The following is a 19776-nucleotide window of genomic DNA, read 5'->3' on the forward strand; positions in this document are numbered from 1 at the left end:
TTAGAATTAACTACTGTTATACATCAGCAAAAGACTTTTCCAGTTCTATATTTTAAGATCTTCGGAGGTTAATCTGTCCATTCCTCTTGTTACAAGTTCACTTTTACCGTGAAGAACAATGGGCAGCCACTTTTCTTTCTCCGTCCTTTTGATTGGAAGTTTGAAACCACGAAGGTTTCTTTCTTTGATTCAAAGGCAAGGATAGAAAGAACTACTCAAATGACGTAGGAATTGGATAAACCGATAGAATAGTAGAGTATGCTCATGATACTCATATTCCTTAGAAGCTAATCCTATAAATATATCCAAATAATGGCAAGTTAATTTGTAAACTCGGAATAATGGAGCCGTGTGTGTTTTGTAATAAGATAAAATGGCAGGGTGCTATTTGCAAAGAGTGCGCCGAGATGCGGACAAAATGTCCTCGAGGCCAGGAGATTTATACGCAATTGTTAGGGGCTCGAGAGATGTCACGTGGACTTTTGCTTCGTGCTTCGCTATTAGAAACTTAGATTACCATTAGCTGCAATATATATATATATATATATATATATCTTATATACCCCCAATAAATTTTGTATTTACAATCTGAAGTAGTAATAAAAGTAAATGAAAAATGCAAAACAAATGGTATAAAAACCAAGATTTCTTGTATATTTTAGTAATATATGTGTCTCAAGAGGTATATGATTGATTATATTTATAATATTGTATTTATTAAACACATATTTAATTTTCTAAATGTTGTATTTATTAGTGTAACAGCATATAGAAAAGCTCTCGATCAAACAACCTCCTAAGTGTTTTAAAAAACATATGAGTTTTTTTATTAAACTAGTGTTGTCTCAAATATTTTTTTTTTATAGAAATAGACCACCCGAATTTACCACTAAAGGGATCTTATTAGTATTTTAATTTACGCAGCATTTATATTTATAAGTTAATGAAATAAAATGATAATTTTATCAACGGTTTATATATATGGAACTGAAGTTATCAACAGTTTAGTAAAAGAAAATTAGATAAAATATTGATATTCAATTAGGTCTATCTTAGTTTGTTTTAGTTGCCAACACAATAAATTATTGAGAAGATGAACATCTTATATATATATATATATATATATATATATATATATATATATATATTAAGAAGACAACTTATTTTTGGCCAACTACGATAAAAAAAATTTAGAAGAAAGAATAGTTCGGTCAAAAACTCAGAATGGCATCCTAAACCATAAGGATGTCATCTCAATGCAATGCATGGCCAGAGAAGAAAGTTCGAGTGTTAACTGTTAATAGCCATTAGTTAGAAGCTATTGGTTATGACCATCAGACAGTATGATCTCATCTCACCTTCTCCCACTCAAAACTTGTATAAAGAACAACAACTAGATGCTGCTATATATGTTCACATTGTCCTTTTCATGCATGACACAGCTAAACAAAGACTGTTGGAGTAGTTCACACGTACTGCACATATATACAGAGGAAAGTACAGTACACATACAGGAAGGAACATAGATAGCAGTTGATTATTATTGTTGGATGAGCAGTGACGAGAGATATATCTACTCAGCCTAAGTCTCCCAATATGATGATATGACGATAATATAAGTCATGGCATATATTGTTGGTCCAACAATTTAGAGTCGTGAACTCCTCAACTAGCATCTTTTAATTTGTTTTTTTTGTCTAAATTATCTATTATCAATCAATAACCTAACAATTTAGAATTTTGAGGCGACTAGTTATCTAACACATATGATATTAAATTCAAAAAAAGTATGCATCTAATAGCAATTAATGAATTGAAACAAGAAGTTTCGGTTGTTCATCTATTTCCACTCTTTAATAATGTATTTGGTGGCTTTTTAATTATCTTCGTATTAGGATTTGTTTTACAAAAAAAGAAGTGTAATAACACTACTACAAACAACTTAGCCAACCTGGCTTTCCATGAAAATGTTAGTGGAGAGTGGAGTGATCCACCTCCAGAAATCAAAATTGTAACTCGTTTTCTGAAATGATTCTCTAGTCTATGGATTTTTCTGGGAAAAAGAAGATTATGTAGCCTGTTTCATGGAGAGTTGTCCGCCATTTAGAGTTCTTCGTCACTTAAAAAATGAAAGCTATGGCTGCCTCCAAAGTAGATACCCTTTTCACAACCTTTAACAAGTATTTTATAGTTCTTTTGTTTGCTTAATTTCTGTATCTAGTACCTATTTTATTTTATATGTGATTCTGTATTACTCTAAGGTGGAATCACATGTATAAGAACAGACTGTCGAAATAATTAAGACTTAATTTAATTATAGTTATTACAAAGTGTAGGTCATCCAAGAATTCAATATAAGTTTAGTTCAAGCTGAATTTAAAATTAAATGAGACTTAATCTAAAATAAGCTTGAGAAATATGGTCAATTTGAAAACAATCAATTTAAAATAAACTTATGCTTAAGCTATATATTGTCACCACATGGTCGAAGTTCTACTCTCTCTTTAATATAATAAAGCCCATTAAAGAATGCCGATGAAGGTGCTAAAGTCTACTTAGGTAACGTTAGATAATACTATTATCCTAGTCAAGCTAGGAAACAACTATAACGCTATTATTATAGTAGTTGAACTAAGACAAATGAGAACAGTGAGTTGCTGAAAACTACGACTTTGAAAACTTGGAATATATAGGTAGCAAAAGAGGAGGATTTCAAAGGGGTTCAGTATAATGAGTTGATTATGTGGAAATTAAGTCGAAGATTTTATATATGTTTGTTTACAGCTCGATCACTACAAAATGACGAAAGTATTACAGAATGATGTGTAATTATCTCATTGGATCATACACTAGTAGTTGGAACTTGGAAGAAAGGGTGACTAAATATTAACAAATGTTGATAAATTTGCACAACTAAACAAAAATTTGGTATCTTGGATGAATTTCTTTCATCAGCCATGAATGAAGAGATGGAAGCTAAATAGACCACTCAGCCTAATTTGTCCATGTCTTATTATTATTATTATTATTATTATTATTATTATTATTATTATTATTATCATTCTTTATTCTTAATATTTTAAGAGAGGGGCACGAGAGTTATCGTTTTCGACCGCTGCCACCCGTCTCAACTTTACTTGGGCGACTTATCTTGGGCGACTTATCTATCACTATCTGTAAATTTGAGTTCTTTATTTATTTAGTTACTTAGATAAATGAATATTTTTAGAAATAATTTAAAAAAAAAAATCTCAAACAAACATTTGCAAATAATTATGCCTTCGTGCGAGGGTTTCTCCTTGCTATAGTTGAAGATCTTAAAGGAGAGGCATTTTCATTCTAAGGTTGATTCTTTATCGTCTTCCATCTTTCTATCCCTCTTTTCTCTCTAAGACTATGATCTATTCTTCTGTCACTCAATTTCATCTCCTCCTTCTGTATCATCATCGTTTCCTCCATCGGAGCCCCAGTCTTTACAATTGCTCATTATCTCCCTCCCTTTTTTTATCTGTATATTTATATTTATTCTATGTTTTTTGTTAGTGTGGTCCGAATTCACAGTGGTCATAAAAGGAGCAGCCAAAAGTTTGATCACTTCTACTGCTAGTGTTACAACTTGGGCAATATTTTTGTGCGCCAGCCTAGTTGATAAATATAATTCCTTATTGTGGTGCTAATGAAACGGTGAAAAAAAATAAAATAGAGGGTTCCAGGCGCAAAATCTCGAAACTGTAGGTTTGTATATGCAAATATCCCAGAGAACCATCACTGCCGTGTTACATGGAGCAAGATTTGCTGACCAAACTGAAGACTTCCTCGAGCGGGTTTCATGTCTTCACCGCCATCCCCAAACCCAGATTCGCCCACGTGTCCGATACTGAGGTGGTACCAAATCCCCACAGAGATACACATCTCGGCAGTACGAGTTTTATTTTTATTTTTTAAATTTTCCTTCAGTCCGAGTGTTTTATATGGCAATATTATCAAAGGCAAGTAGAAAAAAGGAAAGAGGATAATGACATGCCAAAATATAAATCTCTTTCCCCCTGTCTCCTTGTCATTCTCCCTCTCTGGTCCACCGGCTCTTTTAAATCTCTCTCTTCTTCCTACTTTTGCCTCCTCGCTCTCTCTCTCTCTCTTCTCTCCTCTCTTTTCAATTCAGTCCTCCGTCAGTAATCAATTCTTTTCTCTCTTTCTCTCTCTCTCTCTCTATAAATTCTCCGTTACCTCTCGCTCATCCATCTATTTGACTTCTTGATCCCAATCCCAGAGGAGAAAAGGAGGGAAACGTTTACGCGTATACATCAAGAAACCACCGCCGGCGAAGTATTATGGGCCAGTGCTACGCTAAGAACATCCCCGTCGCCGAGGACGAGGCTGACGCCGGCGATGGAGAAGCAGCTGTCGGCCACGACCGCCGCCGATCCCCTTCTCCCGCCGCCGGCCAGCGACCTAGGGGCACGACCCCCGCCCGCTCCTCCGCCGCCGCCGCCAACCCCTGGCCCAGCCCCTACCCTGCCGGAGTCTCGCCGTCGCCGGCGAGATCGACTCCCCGGAGGTTCTTCCGCCGCCCCTTCCCGCCGCCGTCGCCGGCGAAGCACATCAAGGCCTCCCTCGCCAAGCGCCACGGGAAGGCCCAGGCCATGGAGGGCACTATTCCCGAGGAAGAGGGCGGAGGCGGTGGAGGTGGCGGGCAGGAAGTGGAGCGGCCGCTGGACAAAAGCTTTGGGTATGGGAGGAATTTTGGGGCGAAGTATGAGATTGGGAAGGAGATGGGGAGGGGGCATTTCGGGCATACTTGCTCAGCGAGGGGGAAAAAGGGGGAGATGAGAGGACAGCAAGTGGCGGTCAAGATCATCTCCAAAGCTAAGGTAAGGTGGTGTACCAAAGGGGAAATTTTGATCTTTGATATGTTTCTTATCTTGCATTGCTTTTGATTCCGCACTTAAATGTTATTTACTATTTTTTTAATCCTACACTAAAATATTTGATGTCCAGCTTGCTTCTTGTGGATTTAATAACATTATCTAGAAAATTTTATAGTTTCAGATGAGTCAAGAATGACGTTCATATTACTTAATGCTGTACTCATAGCCTTCTTGGTCTCCAATATTGAATCTAGATTTGATATCTGAATACGTACAGCATTCTATTTTATAGCTAGTTAAGGCTTCTATGCCAATTTTAGATTATTATCGCTTCTTGACTCCTGTCTCATTGGATCATTCATGGGTCATATGTAGCACCATTACTTCTACTATCTTCAGTTAAACTCAATCTGCACATGGTTTCTGATTGAACAATCTACATTCTGACTTAGGAATTAATATGGTCATTTATAGTTGGAATTTGCCTTTTAGCTTTTTCTTCATGATTTAAATGAGATTATTCTTGAGCTACTGTTTTCTTTCTATTGTCTGTAAGTACCAATTCTTATATTTCTGCCAAAAAGAAGTGTTAATGCTAATTATCTGTATCGTCATCAACTAAGAGTACCAAGAAGAAAATATTACTACCTTAATGTATTTCAGAAAATCAGTATGAGTGTGGAATCCCTCTTTTGAGGACGTTATTGTTAGACCTACTTTCCTTTGATGAGTGAATATATCCAACTTCTGTAGTTAGAATGCTCTGTAATGGTGTTTCAAGTTTTGTTTTAGTTACTTCTTTCTTTATCTATTCTTTACTGTTTATACTTAGTAGTCTACATGAGGATTATCTTGATGCTGTGCTTCTTTTTCGCAGATGACAACAGCAATATCTATTGAAGATGTTCGTAGGGAGGTGAAGATCTTGAAAGCTTTATCTGTGCATACTAACCTGGTCAAATTTTATGATGCATGTGAGGATGCTCTTAACGTCTACGTAATAATGGAGTATGTTAATATTCCTTATTGATTTTTGTATGGTTTTTTTTCTTTTGGCGTCTATCCATCATAGTTATTAATCTACCTTGAGATTAAGAATAGCTGCATCTGCTGTTTTTCTTGTTATAAATGGTAAATTCTCCAATTCAGCTTTATTATCAATTAGGAAAATAGTGTAGCCTGTCAATGAATTTGCATTATCTAACAATGAATAATTATTAAAGGACAAATTAGTTTTTCTGTTGTAATTATAGAATTACTAGTCCTTCTGTAAATGTTTTTGGTACCCTAAGTAAATTTTTACATTCTCCATAATTGTTATTCATCAGATTGTGTGAAGGTGGAGAGTTATTAGACAGAATCTTATCCAGGTATGAGCTGTTCGAGCCTGAAAGATACACCGAATTTCTTATACCTCTAGGCTTCTGATATATATATATTATCATATGCTTGGTTAAAGAGGTGGAAGGTACACAGAAGAAGATGCTAAGGTTATCGTTGTGCAAATGTTAAGTGTTGTTGCTTTTTGCCACCTTCAGGGTGTTGTGCATCGTGATTTAAAGCCAGAGGTATGCTTTCTGGAATAGTTGTTGATTTTGTTGCTACTACATGTTTTATGTGGATTTTTTGGTTTTCTTATTGGTAACTGTTCTTGCTGATAGAACATTTTTCTTGAAACAGAATTTTCTATTCAGCACCAGAGAAGAAAATTCTCCTATGAAGATTATTGATTTTGGTCTCTCTGATTTTATAAGGCCAGGTAATTGCTGGCCATAGTTCAAATTCAGCTATATCAAATGGCTCACTGGACAATTCTAAAACAGTAGATTAGTGCAGAAACACACGATGGTGGTTATTTACTTTCACTTAATTTTATCATCAACTCAGGCTTTCCGACTCTGTATTTACATATGTTAAACCAGATTTCTATGCTTCCAAGTTGTTAAGCCTAGAATTGCGATGCAAATATATCTTCCATCCTAATCTCCAAATTCCTGTTATTGTCATACTCTTTTTCTGGGAAATTTACTATATTTACATGCTGATCGGAGTGATGAGCACTGATCAATTTATGCTAGATTATCGATCTTTTAAAAGCTTGGTTCCATATATATTGGATAGAAATGCTTGCCTGAAGTATTTAAGGGGAAAAGTTCATTGATGGTCCCAGTGATACCCTGTTGTTGACTAATTAATGGATTTATAAACCCTATCTTTATTTTCTTCAATGCTACCAACTTATAGCTCTAGTTGAAGGGGCTTAAGGTCCCCAGAAAATCTGGGAACATTAAAATCTTCCCCTCTGTTTAACATGGCTTTGTGTTTTTGTTAAGTAGGAATTCTTATCTGAACTAAATTTTGAAATTTTAGTGAAGTCCTTAAGCATGAATTCATTCATCCACCTTGTCATCTATCAGGTTTCAAGTTATTCAAGCATTTCTAGCAATGGTTTTGTTGATTACAGTTACATGTCAATTCTCTATTCCATCTACTATGCTCTATATGACCATATCTACTAATTTTAAAGGTATTCCTTTTGTCTTGCTGAGGCTTAAACTTGTCATTGTTCTTGCAGATGAAAGACTGAATGACATTGTTGGCAGTGCGTATTATGTTGCTCCTGAAGTCCTACATAGGTCATACAGCATGGAAGCAGATATTTGGAGCATTGGTGTTATAACTTATATCTTGTTATGTGGTAGTAGACCATTCTGGGCCCGAACAGAATCAGGAATATTTCGTTCAGTGCTTAGGGCAGACCCTAATTTTGATGATGTACCTTGGCCTTCTGCATCTCCAGAAGCTAAAGATTTTGTGAAAAGGCTTCTAAATAAGGACTACAGAAAAAGAATGACTGCTGCACAGGCTCTGAGTAATTATTTTCCATACAGTTTTCTTTCATCTTTCCACTAAGATGCTTTCACTCTGTCATACTTTTTCTTGGTAGCTAGCTTCTGCAAAGATTAATATGTATGCTATTTGATTGCTTCCGGTGATTTACAAATTAATTTTTGAAGTTAGTAAATAAGTTTAGCTGGCTAGTAGGAACTAATGTTATATTTATCTGATGGCAGCTCACCCTTGGTTGCGAGATGAGCAGCGGCAAGTCCCTCTAGATATACTAGTCTTTAAGTTAGTCAAAGCATATCTTCACGCTACTCCTTTGAAACGTGCAGCATTAAAGGTTCGAGTTCCATCCTTTAGGAATAGCTGGATAAAAAGCTAAATGTATTATGTTTTTGGTGCATCGCTTGTCGCCTATATGTCATTGCTCTACTTTGACTTCATGGACCAAAATCTTCTCCCTTTCTGAACGGATTTAGATGTGATCATATGAAGTTTATGTAGTATGCCAAATATACCATAGGAATTTGCAAAAACTTGAGTGAGGTAAAGTTTTAAAGAACTATGACAATATGCTATAATCCCCCAACATGCCAACTTCGTTATACTGTCTTTTAGTGCTATCTTCATTATTCACATGACTGCCTATTTATATTGCTGACTCAAAAGTTGGCATTAAAGAGTTGGATTTGACTGAAGGATTTGTTTTTGTGGTTGTGTTCACGGCACTATCTCTTTGTAGGCGGCAACTTCAATGCCAAATGATCACACTACTTGTCTCAAATATAGATGATTTGTGTGTTGGACTGAATTTCCCTATATACATGGAATAGTTCAAGTTCGTATGTGTTATTTCAAATTGTCGTGGTGCTTCATATATCCTTTACCTTCATGTATAATCAGCTACATTGCCTTTTGATGTATATGTTAAATCTTTGTGCCTTCTTTTTTCTTTTCTTTTCACAGGCTTTATCTAAGGCTCTAACAGAAGATGAGCTTTTTTATGTCAAGTGGCAATATAACTTACTGGAGCCAAATAAAAATGGGTGGATCTCCCTTGAAAATTTTAAGAAGGTTAGTCATTTGACACCTGTTATTCAGACACATCCCCTTAAGGAATTATGAGACTTTGAAGAGTTCAACTTAAGAATGATGAATTATTTAGTTCTTAGTAAACTTATAACCACCATTGACTATTTGCTATCTACTAAATCTGTGGTAAATTATTTCCAGGCTCTTTATGTAAATGCAACTGAAGCTATGAAGGAGTCCAGGGTTCTTGATATCTTAAATGCGGTATGACACAATTTGCTTACTGATAGTTACTTGTATTCAAAGTCTCCCTTTTGTGTGATCCTATTACTGTTTAATCATATTTCTGTTTTCTTTATATATGCTGCCTGATGCCATGTCATGTTTTGTTGAACTTATCTCAACTGGATATGAATATTGTTGGAGACATTGCTCGTGATAAGTTTTAGGAATTTTGGTTTCAGATGATGTTTCGAGTACCGGGATTGAAATCAGTCTGTCGAGAAATCGATACATATCGGCCGTATTGGCCGTCCGTATCGACCAATACAATATCAGATTATTTTTTAAAAGATTGAAAAATGTAGGTAATTTTCTAAATATATAGAAAAAGTGACAAAAAAGAAAATAAAATTACTAATATATGAAATCTAAAAACTAAAAAAATACTCATTCAAGATTATGATCAATTCTATGCTTAATCTGATAAATTTATCTGCTTGTAAAGTATTACTGCAAAAGTGAGATGAAGAAAGAGATTTCTCTTTCTTTCTCTCTCTTCATCCCTTATATTCCTCTCCGGCTACTTTCTTAGCAATGGTACTATGTATCGATACGATGCATCAGCACAGGGTATGGCACACTACATGCTGTGCTGACCTGTGATCGGCATGGTGATTGTCAATGGTAGGACCCTTGTAGTCTATGTCATCAGAGTGAATGCAGTACTTGTCTTGTTGAACCGGTAATTTGACTTGTTACAGTTGCTATTGATTTAACATGTGTGAGTTAGCATACCCTAATTGAGTAAAGGTTTTCTCAAGTTGAGGTTGAGATAGTTTCTACTTGCAAGCCTAAACATAAGGATCACGCTTTGTTTTTCTAGAGTTCTACCTATTTTTAAGCACAGAATCAAGCCAAACATTTGCTTGACTCTATCAATATGTAGCAGTATGAGACTATGAGTACATTAATCCAACCTTTGATGGAGCTTGAAACATGTGAGTTACCTACAATGTCAGTGATAAGAAAAATAAAAGAACTCCGGATATGGTATTGCTGGCTGTTTGGTGAGCACTCAGTGCATTAATGTGTAAGAGCTGTGGCTGTGCATGAAGTATTTAAATGTGAGGGTATGATTTACCTCCCACTAAATCTTACCCATGATATAATAGTTGTGGAGATCCTATTCCAAATTAACAGTTGTAATAAGAAGTTTATCATCAGAATTCTAAACTCATCCAATGAATTGGTAGGTCCTTAGCTGATTTTATTGCATATAATTTCATTTCAAATCCAAAATGACATGGAGGGGAAGAAAACTAACTCATGATTTGCATCTTAGTTGGAGCCCCTCACATACCGATGGATGGACTTTGAGGAGTTCTGTGCTGCAACAATAAGCCCTTACCAGCTTGAGGCTTTGGAAAATTGGGAACAAATTGCAGGCACAGCATTTGAACACTTTGAGCTGGAGGGCAATCGAGTTATTACGGTCGAGGAATTAGCACAGGTATAACAAGAAATCTATGTACATTATCATGGGGTACAAACTTTTTTGTGCATAAGATGACTCTTCCTCTTGCTTGTAGGAAATGAACCTTCCTTTGGCAGCTTATTCCATCGTCCGCGACTGGGTAAGACCAGCTGATGGTAAGCTCAGCTTTCTAGGATACACAAAATTCTTGCATGGTGTGACGATACGTAGCAGCAATACAAGACACCGCCACTAAGTTTGTTACCATTTTTCTGTGATTGATTTTGTTCATGTCATTCGACATAGGATCTGAATTCCTCCCTTTTAGTCCTCATTTAGTTTCTTTATTCTCTCTCTCTTTTTCCCCCTTTTTTTGGTTAGAGAAAGCATGAGCATGTAAAAAGGACTAATATAGAGCTCGAAAGAGAGATTATTTCTTGCAAAAAGAAAAAGAAAAGAAAAGGTACGAGAGGTAGTTCCTTCAGCAATATGTGTTTAGGTTTGTTTTCTTCTCTTCCCTTGTTTTGTGGATGTAGAGGCCGTGTGGACTTGAGAGATCTATAAGATTCAGAGGCTGCAAAATTTTTTCTTTCCTTTGGAAAATTATCATGTAGCACTATAATCTAGTGAGTGGTTTTCTGTGATTCCAACCATTATTAGATACTGATATGTTTCTTTTCTTTTTCTTTTGGGCCCCCGAAAGCCACCTTAATATTACTTTGGCCAGCAGATCTTAACTATCTGTATGGGTTGATCGAAGTATGCATATGAAAGTATGAAAGTAATTAAGATAGCCTCAGCTAGAAGGCAAATTAAACTTTAGACGCCTGCATTGACTTAGAGCCATGCTTCTTTCTCTTTCTTTTTCGCAAATCTGGAAGGATCAGAACAAATTCTTTCTTTAATTATTCTTAGACTGGAAGGTGGACGACTTTTCTGCATCCCCGTGCTGTCCATCACTTTGTGAATTGAGAACTACGGCAACGGTACTTTAGAAATAAGATAAATTTTAAAATAAGTATTTCTCTTGTTATTTCTAAAATATAAGGTTTTTATTTTAAAAATAATTATTCTTATTTGTATTCTAAATAAATATGTAATAATTATTTTTGATATAATATAAAGTTAAAAAAATTTTAAAAAAAGTTATTTTGTTCTTTTATAAAAGTATCATAAATATTTTTTATTTTGATATAAAGTTGGTTGATGAGATAGATATTAAGGATAAATTAGTAATTAAGTTAGCGTATGTTGTAAGATATAGGTTTAGTAAATAATATCTTAATAATAGAATGAGAATATTACATCGTTATATTTTATAATATAAAAAATTATTCCAGAAGTGAAAGTGACCAGCGCTAAAAGGTTTTTTTGTTTGTTCTTTTGGACGAGAGTTTCACCATAGATGGCTTATTACCAATCCCATTCACAAAGACCAAGCTATGCCCAGCTCGCGTCAACAGCAAGCTTCACGGGCCCCACCACATCAAAGAGTCCTATTTGGCCAACAATCTGGCAACCTTCGCGCCGAACCAGGAGAGTGAATTAGCTTCATCAACTACCTTCCGGGGTGGAAGCATCGAAGTAGTGATTAAAAACCTTGGCGTTTTAATTCTTCCAGATGCACCACAAGATATTTAAAAGCATAGGCGAGGTCCAATGGAAGAGAGCCACGCTTCCAACTTCATTGGATTCGCACCCTAATTTTCAAATCCAATCTGCAATAGAACCGAGCTGTGTGAATGATGGGGCCTGTAGATTGCCCTAGTTTTGAAGGTAGAGGTTTGAGTCTGGCGAGAAGGAGAGACCGTGGAAGGATTGAGCATGACATCAAGGATAGCATTGAATCTGGCCTGGCGTCGCTATTTTCGATTTTATAATTTACCTCTCTCTTGGCCGGCCGGGGCGGTTGATATAAACTCTAGGCTCTAGCCATTGGGGTTGAGTTTCTCCACTAGTTCTGATAAAACCTTACGATCTAGTTTGTTAGGCCTTATTTATTTTAAGTTTAAGATTTTTTTTTTATTTTTTTTATGTCTAATCAAGTTCACTTTTTAAAAATTAAAATTAAAAAATTAAGAATAACTAATCGAGTTCAAAGATTAACCTCAAACTAAATAAGATAGCAGCTTCTCACCGTTACTCAGGATCTTTTTAGTAGTGTTAAGGAATTTGAGAAATAAGAATACTCACTCTCTTTATCTTTATGTATATTACACTAAGAGGAGATAGCGGCCATGCCTTCTATGTTTGGAAAATTATTTCATTTCGTATTAGACTGCCTTTATAAATTCTTATCTGACCTCCATTTGATCCGAAAAAACTTCCATAAGTTCTTTCCTTTCCAAATAATTACAATACAGTGTTGCACGTAATAAGAAATTCAGTGTTTTTTTTTCAAATTGAGGACACAAAATTCTCAATCAGATTAGATTACGGTTATAAATAATATCGTCTCAAGTGCTTTTAGATGATTACAAAAAAATTCCCTAAGCCGCCTTGATTATTTTAACAAGCCCTATTTTTACCTAACTCACATGAAACTCTAATACTCTATCCATACTTTTAAAAAAAAGAGACTATACTTTGACTAATAACTAACCCTCCTCCTCCTCCTTTTTGTATTCAATACATATCCATCCTCCTGGAATCTCTCTAGATCTCTGTGACCGTTACGCTTCAATGCATGACAGCGAGATAATTCATAATCCTTCTACAGATGTACGCCGTAAGGCCAGACGCATTAAAATTCCAACCCCATTTAAAACCCTGACGCCAACCTTAACGACTTCCTAAGGCCATTGCCTACTCGCCCATGCTTGTAATGTGGGACCCTCTCCACGTGCAGGCATTCGGTTGGTCCGTAAATGCCGAACAAAATCTAGTTTCAAATAGCATTAGATATAGATATTGCCACGAGACCCATTCGATCAAACAGGGGACGGTTCCATCCGGTGGAATCTCCAACCAAAACCGTCACTCTCTTCGAGTTTCCTTTTTTGTTTAACTTATCTTCAAAGTAACGACCCCTCCCAGCTCTTCGGCCAGCAAAATTGACAAGATAAACATTCGCTGGCTATTAGCTAGGCAAGAAAAATAGAACACTTCAAACTCAATATTTATAGAGATATAAAATAATTTTGATATCATTAAGTAGGTTTATCTTAAGGTGAGATAAAGAATATTCCTTATTCCGATAGCCTCTTTTTTTAGGCATTAGAAATGTAAATGATAATAAAAGGCAAAACGTATGGACTTTGATAAATTATTCTTCATATATCGAGGGTGTTATTTGAAAAATCCAACACTAATCAGAAAGCGGTTCAAGGGTCGAATTAAAAGGGTTGAAAAAGACAGGATGCGAACCGTAAAAAACACGCAAATCGTAGGTGTTAATTGAAAAGAATCCCAGTAAAAGGGAGACCGGGTCCAACTCCACTACTCGTCTTCGTTTCCTATATAAATACATCTACCCATCTCTCCTACCGAATATTTCTTTAATCTAAATCTCTTTTTTAACAACAACCGTCGTCTTCTTGGTTGAAGCCCAATACCATGTCCAACGTCCCTTCGTCGCTTTGCGATTCCTCTCTCACCCTCTTCCGTCTCGCCATCTCCAGCTCCGACCCGTGGCCTTTCTCTCTCTAACCCATCAGAGTCTTAAATCTGTTTACCTCCATTGTTTGCCATATTCTTTTCTTCTTCTTCTTCTTCTTCTTCTTCTCCTTGTTGTTGATGAAGGGCGAAGAGAAGCAACAACACCAACACCATCTTTGGTTTAATTTTCATCTCCACTTCCCTCGACTTGGCAACGAGAAGGCGATGCCGCCGAAGGGACACGTGGCGATAAGGGTGGGCGTGGAGGGGGAGGAGCCGAAGCGGTTCGTTGTGCCGGTGGTGCACCTTAGCCACCCGCTCTTCGTCGAGCTGCTCAAGGAGGCCGAGGAGGAGTACGGGTTCGAGCAAAGGGGCAGTATCGTAATTCCCTGCAACGTCGACTACTTCCGGCACGTGGAAAGCATCATTGATCGTGATATCGACGCCACCGGAGGGCATCACCATCACCACCACCACCATCACCATCACCATCACCATCTTCCACACTTCGCCTTATGCTTCCGGGCTTAATTAGTTTTTCTTTTATTTTATTGGGATGCGGTTTTGACGATGATGAAAAATATAGTGTCATGAAGATAGAATTTGTATATGCTATTCTTTTCTCTCTTTTTCCATACGACATAATAGCGTTAGGAGGAGATATGTAATCATTTTGTCCAAGAAAGCTTGAAAGGAATATGTTCTCGACGTGCAGGGTTCTCTCTTTGGAAGATGGCAAAACTTTAAAACAGAAGACTTTTTCTTAAAGTCGGATGTTTTATTACTTATATTAATTAGGAAGGAGGCAGGAAGTTATGGTATGCAAGACCAACTCAAATTTAATTTGTATTAGGGTGATATTACCAGAAGAATAAGAATGCTGCTGGGCGAAGCAACTCCCAAGAACGACAAGTAATTACTTTGTATTAAACTAGAGCTGTTCAATTAGGTGTGTAAAATTAAAGATCAAATAAACTGTTGTTATTTGTCTTAAAAAGGATATACTTATAGCCACGAATATTTCGACTGAAAATTTTTAAACTTGTATTAGCTTAAAAGATAATAGAGATTTGCCTATAATACTTGTTTTTTTTAATAAAATTATAGTTTGCCCCTTATATTTTTAGCAAATTAAACTCTATAATTTAACGAATATGTATAGAAAATATGCTGGATTAGATTTAAATTAACATCGTGAGAATATTCCGTTAATTATAAATATTTTATTTTTTAAATAACTAAAATACCTTTAGTGTTGAGTTAGTATAAGTTAGGTAAATATAATTTGACTAAAAGTATTTTTATAATCTTCTTAGTATATTTAACCTAACCAAAATATTAATTCAGTTTAGCTAACAGATCTAACTACAGGTATTTTATACACATATTCACTAAATTATTAAACTCGATTTATAAATAGTAAAAATATGGATGTAGCTCATCATTTCATTAAAAGACACGTGTCAATTTTCTGGAAAGATAAATATAAGGTATTATTTAAAATTTTACTTACAAAAAAATTTCCATTTTTTTCTCCCTTTAGATTTGGAGTACCTTGTCTTTAAGCCGGAAAGTCAATAACGATAGCCTTCTTTTAATCTATATAACATTATTACTCTTCCTTTCAAAGTCCCAAAGGGCATCTATAACTCCTCTCTCTCTCTCTCTCTCTCTCTCTCTCTCTCTCTCTCTCTCTCTCTCTCTCTCTCTCTCTCTCTCTCTCTCTCTCTCTCTATATATATATATAATATATATGTATATAATAGACATTGTGAGATGAAGATGTTTTTATTTTATTCAACTCAATTAATTACTTATGTATGCTGTTGCTATGTTACGCTGCCAATTAGATAGCTTTGTGCACATAAAATAACCTTTATACGTATGCTGCTTGGATAGAGAAACCATGAGTTTCTTAGCAAAATATACATGAAGGATCCTATCTTAGAAAATATTAAAATATTTATTTATTTTTTTCTTCAATTTATTCGAATCACCAATCACAATTTCTAATTGTGCCGGGGCAGGCTAATCTCGTGGAAGAATCAGGCCCATATAAACAAAGAGATTAGTCTAAGACCCTACTGCACGGACCTTGCCATGTTCAAAAAATTGGAAAAGTACTATGTAGTATTAACATGAGAATGTCACAAGCAAGAGGAAAGAGAACGCTACTTGTAAATTGTACTAGAAATATGTTACACTTTACCTATATTATCATTTAACCCGTGTATTTTATTTTAATGTCTTACAAATCCTGGCGTTAGTTATCTCAACAAACAATTACTGTCATATATATATATAGATGTAAATACAAAATAACTTAATACCTCTAATTAAGTTTCTTAAGATTGGTAAAAATTAAAAAGGAAACCAGTCTTAGAATGAAAATCCGAATAGTGGTATTTTAGATTTTTTTTTTATATTTTTCAAAAGTAATTTACAGTTACCGTTAGCTGTTGTTAGGTTAAAATTAGATTTTTTTTAAGGCATTAGAAGCTGAATACACTTTCACATAATAGACAAATACTTTAATACTCCTTTAAAAACTATAATCTTAATCTAACTGTTATAATAGCCAGTTTTTATATTCAATACTAGTTCCAAAATCACATTCTGAAAAAAAAAATGGACATATTAGTCAAAAAGATGTGCTTAATTTTTAAACTATATTTTTTTTTTCTTTGGTTAAGATTTCTTCCTTTAGATATGATTGTGATAGATATGATTATGCCTTTATTAAAGGAAATATTATTTAATACTAAACAATTTAAATTTGATTCTTTAGAGATAGACTTCAATTTAAACATGACTCTCTATCTCTATCTGCTATTAAATTTAATTTAAATCAATTTTAAACCAACTAGAGATATATATAAATAATAAAAAATAATCAAAAAGATAAAATTTAATTAAACTTTCATTAAGTTAATTATAAAAAGGTATCAATACTATATATATATATTACTCTTAATTAAGAATATATATATCTTTTACTTAATAAAATATTAAGATAATAAAATATCAAAAAAATATTGTGCAAAGTAATATATTTAAAAAAATAATAATTACCTATTGAACCGGTAATGTTTTTTAAATTTTTTGTATTTCTATTATGCACCTGAAGATATTAACTGTTAGATCTTCGTCAAACCGATTGATAAATAATTAACTTTATGATATAAAAGAAACACTATATATATATATATATATATATAATATTTAGTCCATTTCCTTTGCTAGAGATGGCGAGCAGGTGTTATGCATGCTCCAAATATAACCATCAGGAGTAGTTAGTTTCTACTGAATCCTGGTGGAGTTGTTGAATGCTGCAGGGTAGCTCGTGAACCATAGTAAGTACTAGTGGAATGGATGGAATCATGCCTTTCTTCACCAAGCTGCAGGTTTTCTCACGGGACTTTTGTGTGTTCATGGCTATGATACTTTCACGATAGTATTGGAACTTGGTATCTAATTAGGTAGTATAGTGATAATAACAAGATGCATGGCATCCAAATGTTGAGAACTAGTACTCGATGATCGTGTAGCTTGGAGTTGCACTTCATATATAGATTAATTTCAGCCAAAACTGCTGAGATATTTGAGCATCAGATTTTGTGTTGATGATTAATGGGCCATGCAGTGATGCTAGTGCATAGTAGTTGGCATGGAAACGATGAGCATTGCCTGCTCTCAGTGAGTGGGTGGGTGTACGAAGGGAAGCATTATTATTCTATCAGCCACAGCCTTTGTAAGTTGGATCCAATAATGCAATGTGGGGAACTACTACCAAATATGGGGGGTTCCAGTTAATTAAATTCCCACTCACCGGATACATTCACAAAGAAACTACAAAAGATCTATAGCACTACTTGACCATTAAATGATACCTCTATCAAAATCGTAAAAGTGGTTAAGAGACGGGGGATTTGAAGCCCCAAGCAAATGTAGGAGGGATTTATGTAATTGTGCACATAAAACACTAAACTCATTGTATCTAAACTAGATTTGGCCCATTATAGTCTATTTTTTTGGCCTGATTGCGCAAAAGAATCGTATCATTGATCAGAATGTCTTGTGTTTTAGAAAGGACAGACCTGAAAAATACTATGCTGGTCATAGCAACTTGCTTTGCAAGACAGCCTCCGTTCATCTCCCCTTTCCATGCAATTTCAACGCCTGTGCCGACTACTTACTATCCTATACAATGTTGCTGCTCCGTTCGTTCTTTCCCTTTTTTTTGTTTCTATTTATTTGTTCTTTTATTTCTTTTCTTCTCTGGTGGGTTCTGAAGCCCTGTTTGCCTCCTTGTCGGTTCTGTAGCTGTGTATTGGGGGTTGATGAGAGGATTGGATAATCATATGATCTTGATGGATCTACAGAACTCTAATCCTTTTGCACTTGTGTGATATCAAGACTGGTATATTATTATTACAAGTCTCATATTGTGCTTCTTCTATGGCATTGTCGAAGGTGGTCAAATAGAAATCTAATTGTGTTTGAGTGCTTGTATCTACTCATTATGTACTTTATACTATTCTTTTGTTTAATTATAATTTAGTAAAAATGGTCGTCTACAGAATTTGTCTTAAAAAGAAGAGGAAAACGTTCTTAAAAGGACTAGACGACTGTAGAGTGCAGCCTACGGGCTCTAAAGTTATATATAAAAAAAAGAAAGAAAAAGAAAAGAGGTTATATATCCATCAACCTATGACTTGTTCCCCTCTCGCCTTCTCCCACGCTCTCACACCAAAAACCACACCATGAAACCTCCACCCATAAGCAACACCACTAATACTACCTCACCTCCTCTTCCATATCATCCTATCCCATCCCCCAAGTGGACCCCATACTCGAACGCCAAGGACTTCGACGCCAACATGGTCACCGTCCTCATCATCCTCGTCTGCGCCACCCTCCTCGCCTTCTCACTCCACGCCGTCGCCCGCCTCCTCCGCCGCCGCCAGCATCCTCCTCCTCTTTCACCTCCTCTCCCCGACACGGCCAAGAGAGAGGAGCAGCCAGCTTCCTACGCGACGGCGGAGGCTGCGGCGAACTCGTTGTTGTTCTCGGCGGGGGTGAAGATGGCGGCGGAGGAGGCAGAGTGCCCCATCTGCCTGTCGGAGTTCGTCGTGGGGGACCGCGTACGCGTGCTGCCCACGTGCAACCATGGCTTCCACGCCGCCTGCGTCGAGGCTTGGCTCGTTTCCCGTTTCTCCTGCCCCACCTGCCGCGCTCCGTGCCGTTCCCCCGGCCTCCCCCCGGAGGGACCGTAAGACGTTTCCTTCCTCGGGAAACGAGGGCTTTGGGGAAACGCGCTCTGGAACACTGGGCCGTGGCCCGTCTTTTGTTGCTATTTTTGAGATTTAAGTCAAGTTCGCTTTTTACTACTGAAATCTTTACCAGACCGAGAAGCTTGACTACGTTTCCTTTTTACTTTTTTGATCGAAGAGAAGCTTTGAAGTAAGAGAGAGGCATTATTGTAGTCAAGCAGGACGTGGCACGAGTTGGGTCCATCCATAATAGTGAGTAGTCAAGACGTGCGGAATTACTTATAATTAGGAGAAGTTATAAAGAGTATTTAGCACGACTTAGTAGAGTGTGGCTTGTCATGTTAGCTAACCTATACATACCGGCCGGTGGCCGGTGGCCGGTGGCCGGCAGGTCGATTAGATTAGATGACAAAATCATTGGAAGGCAAAAATTTTAATTCGCAAATAGTGTAAGACAAGTTAATAT

The 19776-nt window shown here is 36.1% G+C and overlaps 2 protein-coding genes across 2 annotated transcripts; both read left to right on the forward strand.

Annotated features, from left to right (window-relative positions):
- Positions 1-4061: 4061 nt before the first annotated feature.
- Positions 4062-11163, forward strand: LOC140767812 (CDPK-related kinase 3-like). Its single transcript, XM_073107878.1, has 11 exons — positions 4062-4871; positions 5746-5876; positions 6197-6238; positions 6328-6436; positions 6549-6627; positions 7444-7740; positions 7943-8052; positions 8679-8786; positions 8946-9008; positions 10309-10476; positions 10556-11163. The coding sequence occupies exons 1-11, from the start codon at positions 4332-4334 to the stop codon at positions 10694-10696; spliced, it is 1788 nt and encodes a 595-aa protein (XP_072963979.1). The 5' UTR covers positions 4062-4331; the 3' UTR covers positions 10697-11163.
- Positions 11164-18800: 7637 nt separating this feature from the next.
- Positions 18801-19313, forward strand: LOC140766819 (RING-H2 finger protein ATL79-like). The gene has a single exon (XM_073106476.1). The coding sequence runs from the start codon at positions 18801-18803 to the stop codon at positions 19311-19313; it is 513 nt and encodes a 170-aa protein (XP_072962577.1).
- The last annotated feature ends 463 nt before the right edge of the window (positions 19314-19776 follow it).

The sequence above is a fragment of the Typha angustifolia genome, chromosome 9, assembly GCF_048772165.1.
Source record: "Typha angustifolia cultivar Huaian chromosome 9, ASM4877216v1, whole genome shotgun sequence".
NCBI classification, from domain to species: domain Eukaryota; kingdom Viridiplantae; phylum Streptophyta; class Magnoliopsida; order Poales; family Typhaceae; genus Typha; species Typha angustifolia.

Bases quoted from the DNA above. Each gene is read 5' to 3' on its own strand.
- LOC140766819 (XM_073106476.1), top strand. From the start codon at position 18,801: ATGAAACCTCCACCCATAAGCAACACCACTAATACTACCTCACCTCCT.
- LOC140767812 (XM_073107878.1), top strand. From the start codon at position 4,332: ATGGGCCAGTGCTACGCTAAGAACATCCCCGTCGCCGAGGACGAGGCT. The intron at 6,239-6,327 runs GTATGAGCTGTT...GCTTGGTTAAAG, and splicing joins TTAGACAGAATCTTATCCAG to AGGTGGAAGGTACACAGAAG. The intron at 7,741-7,942 runs GTAATTATTTTC...ATCTGATGGCAG, and splicing joins GACTGCTGCACAGGCTCTGA to CTCACCCTTGGTTGCGAGAT.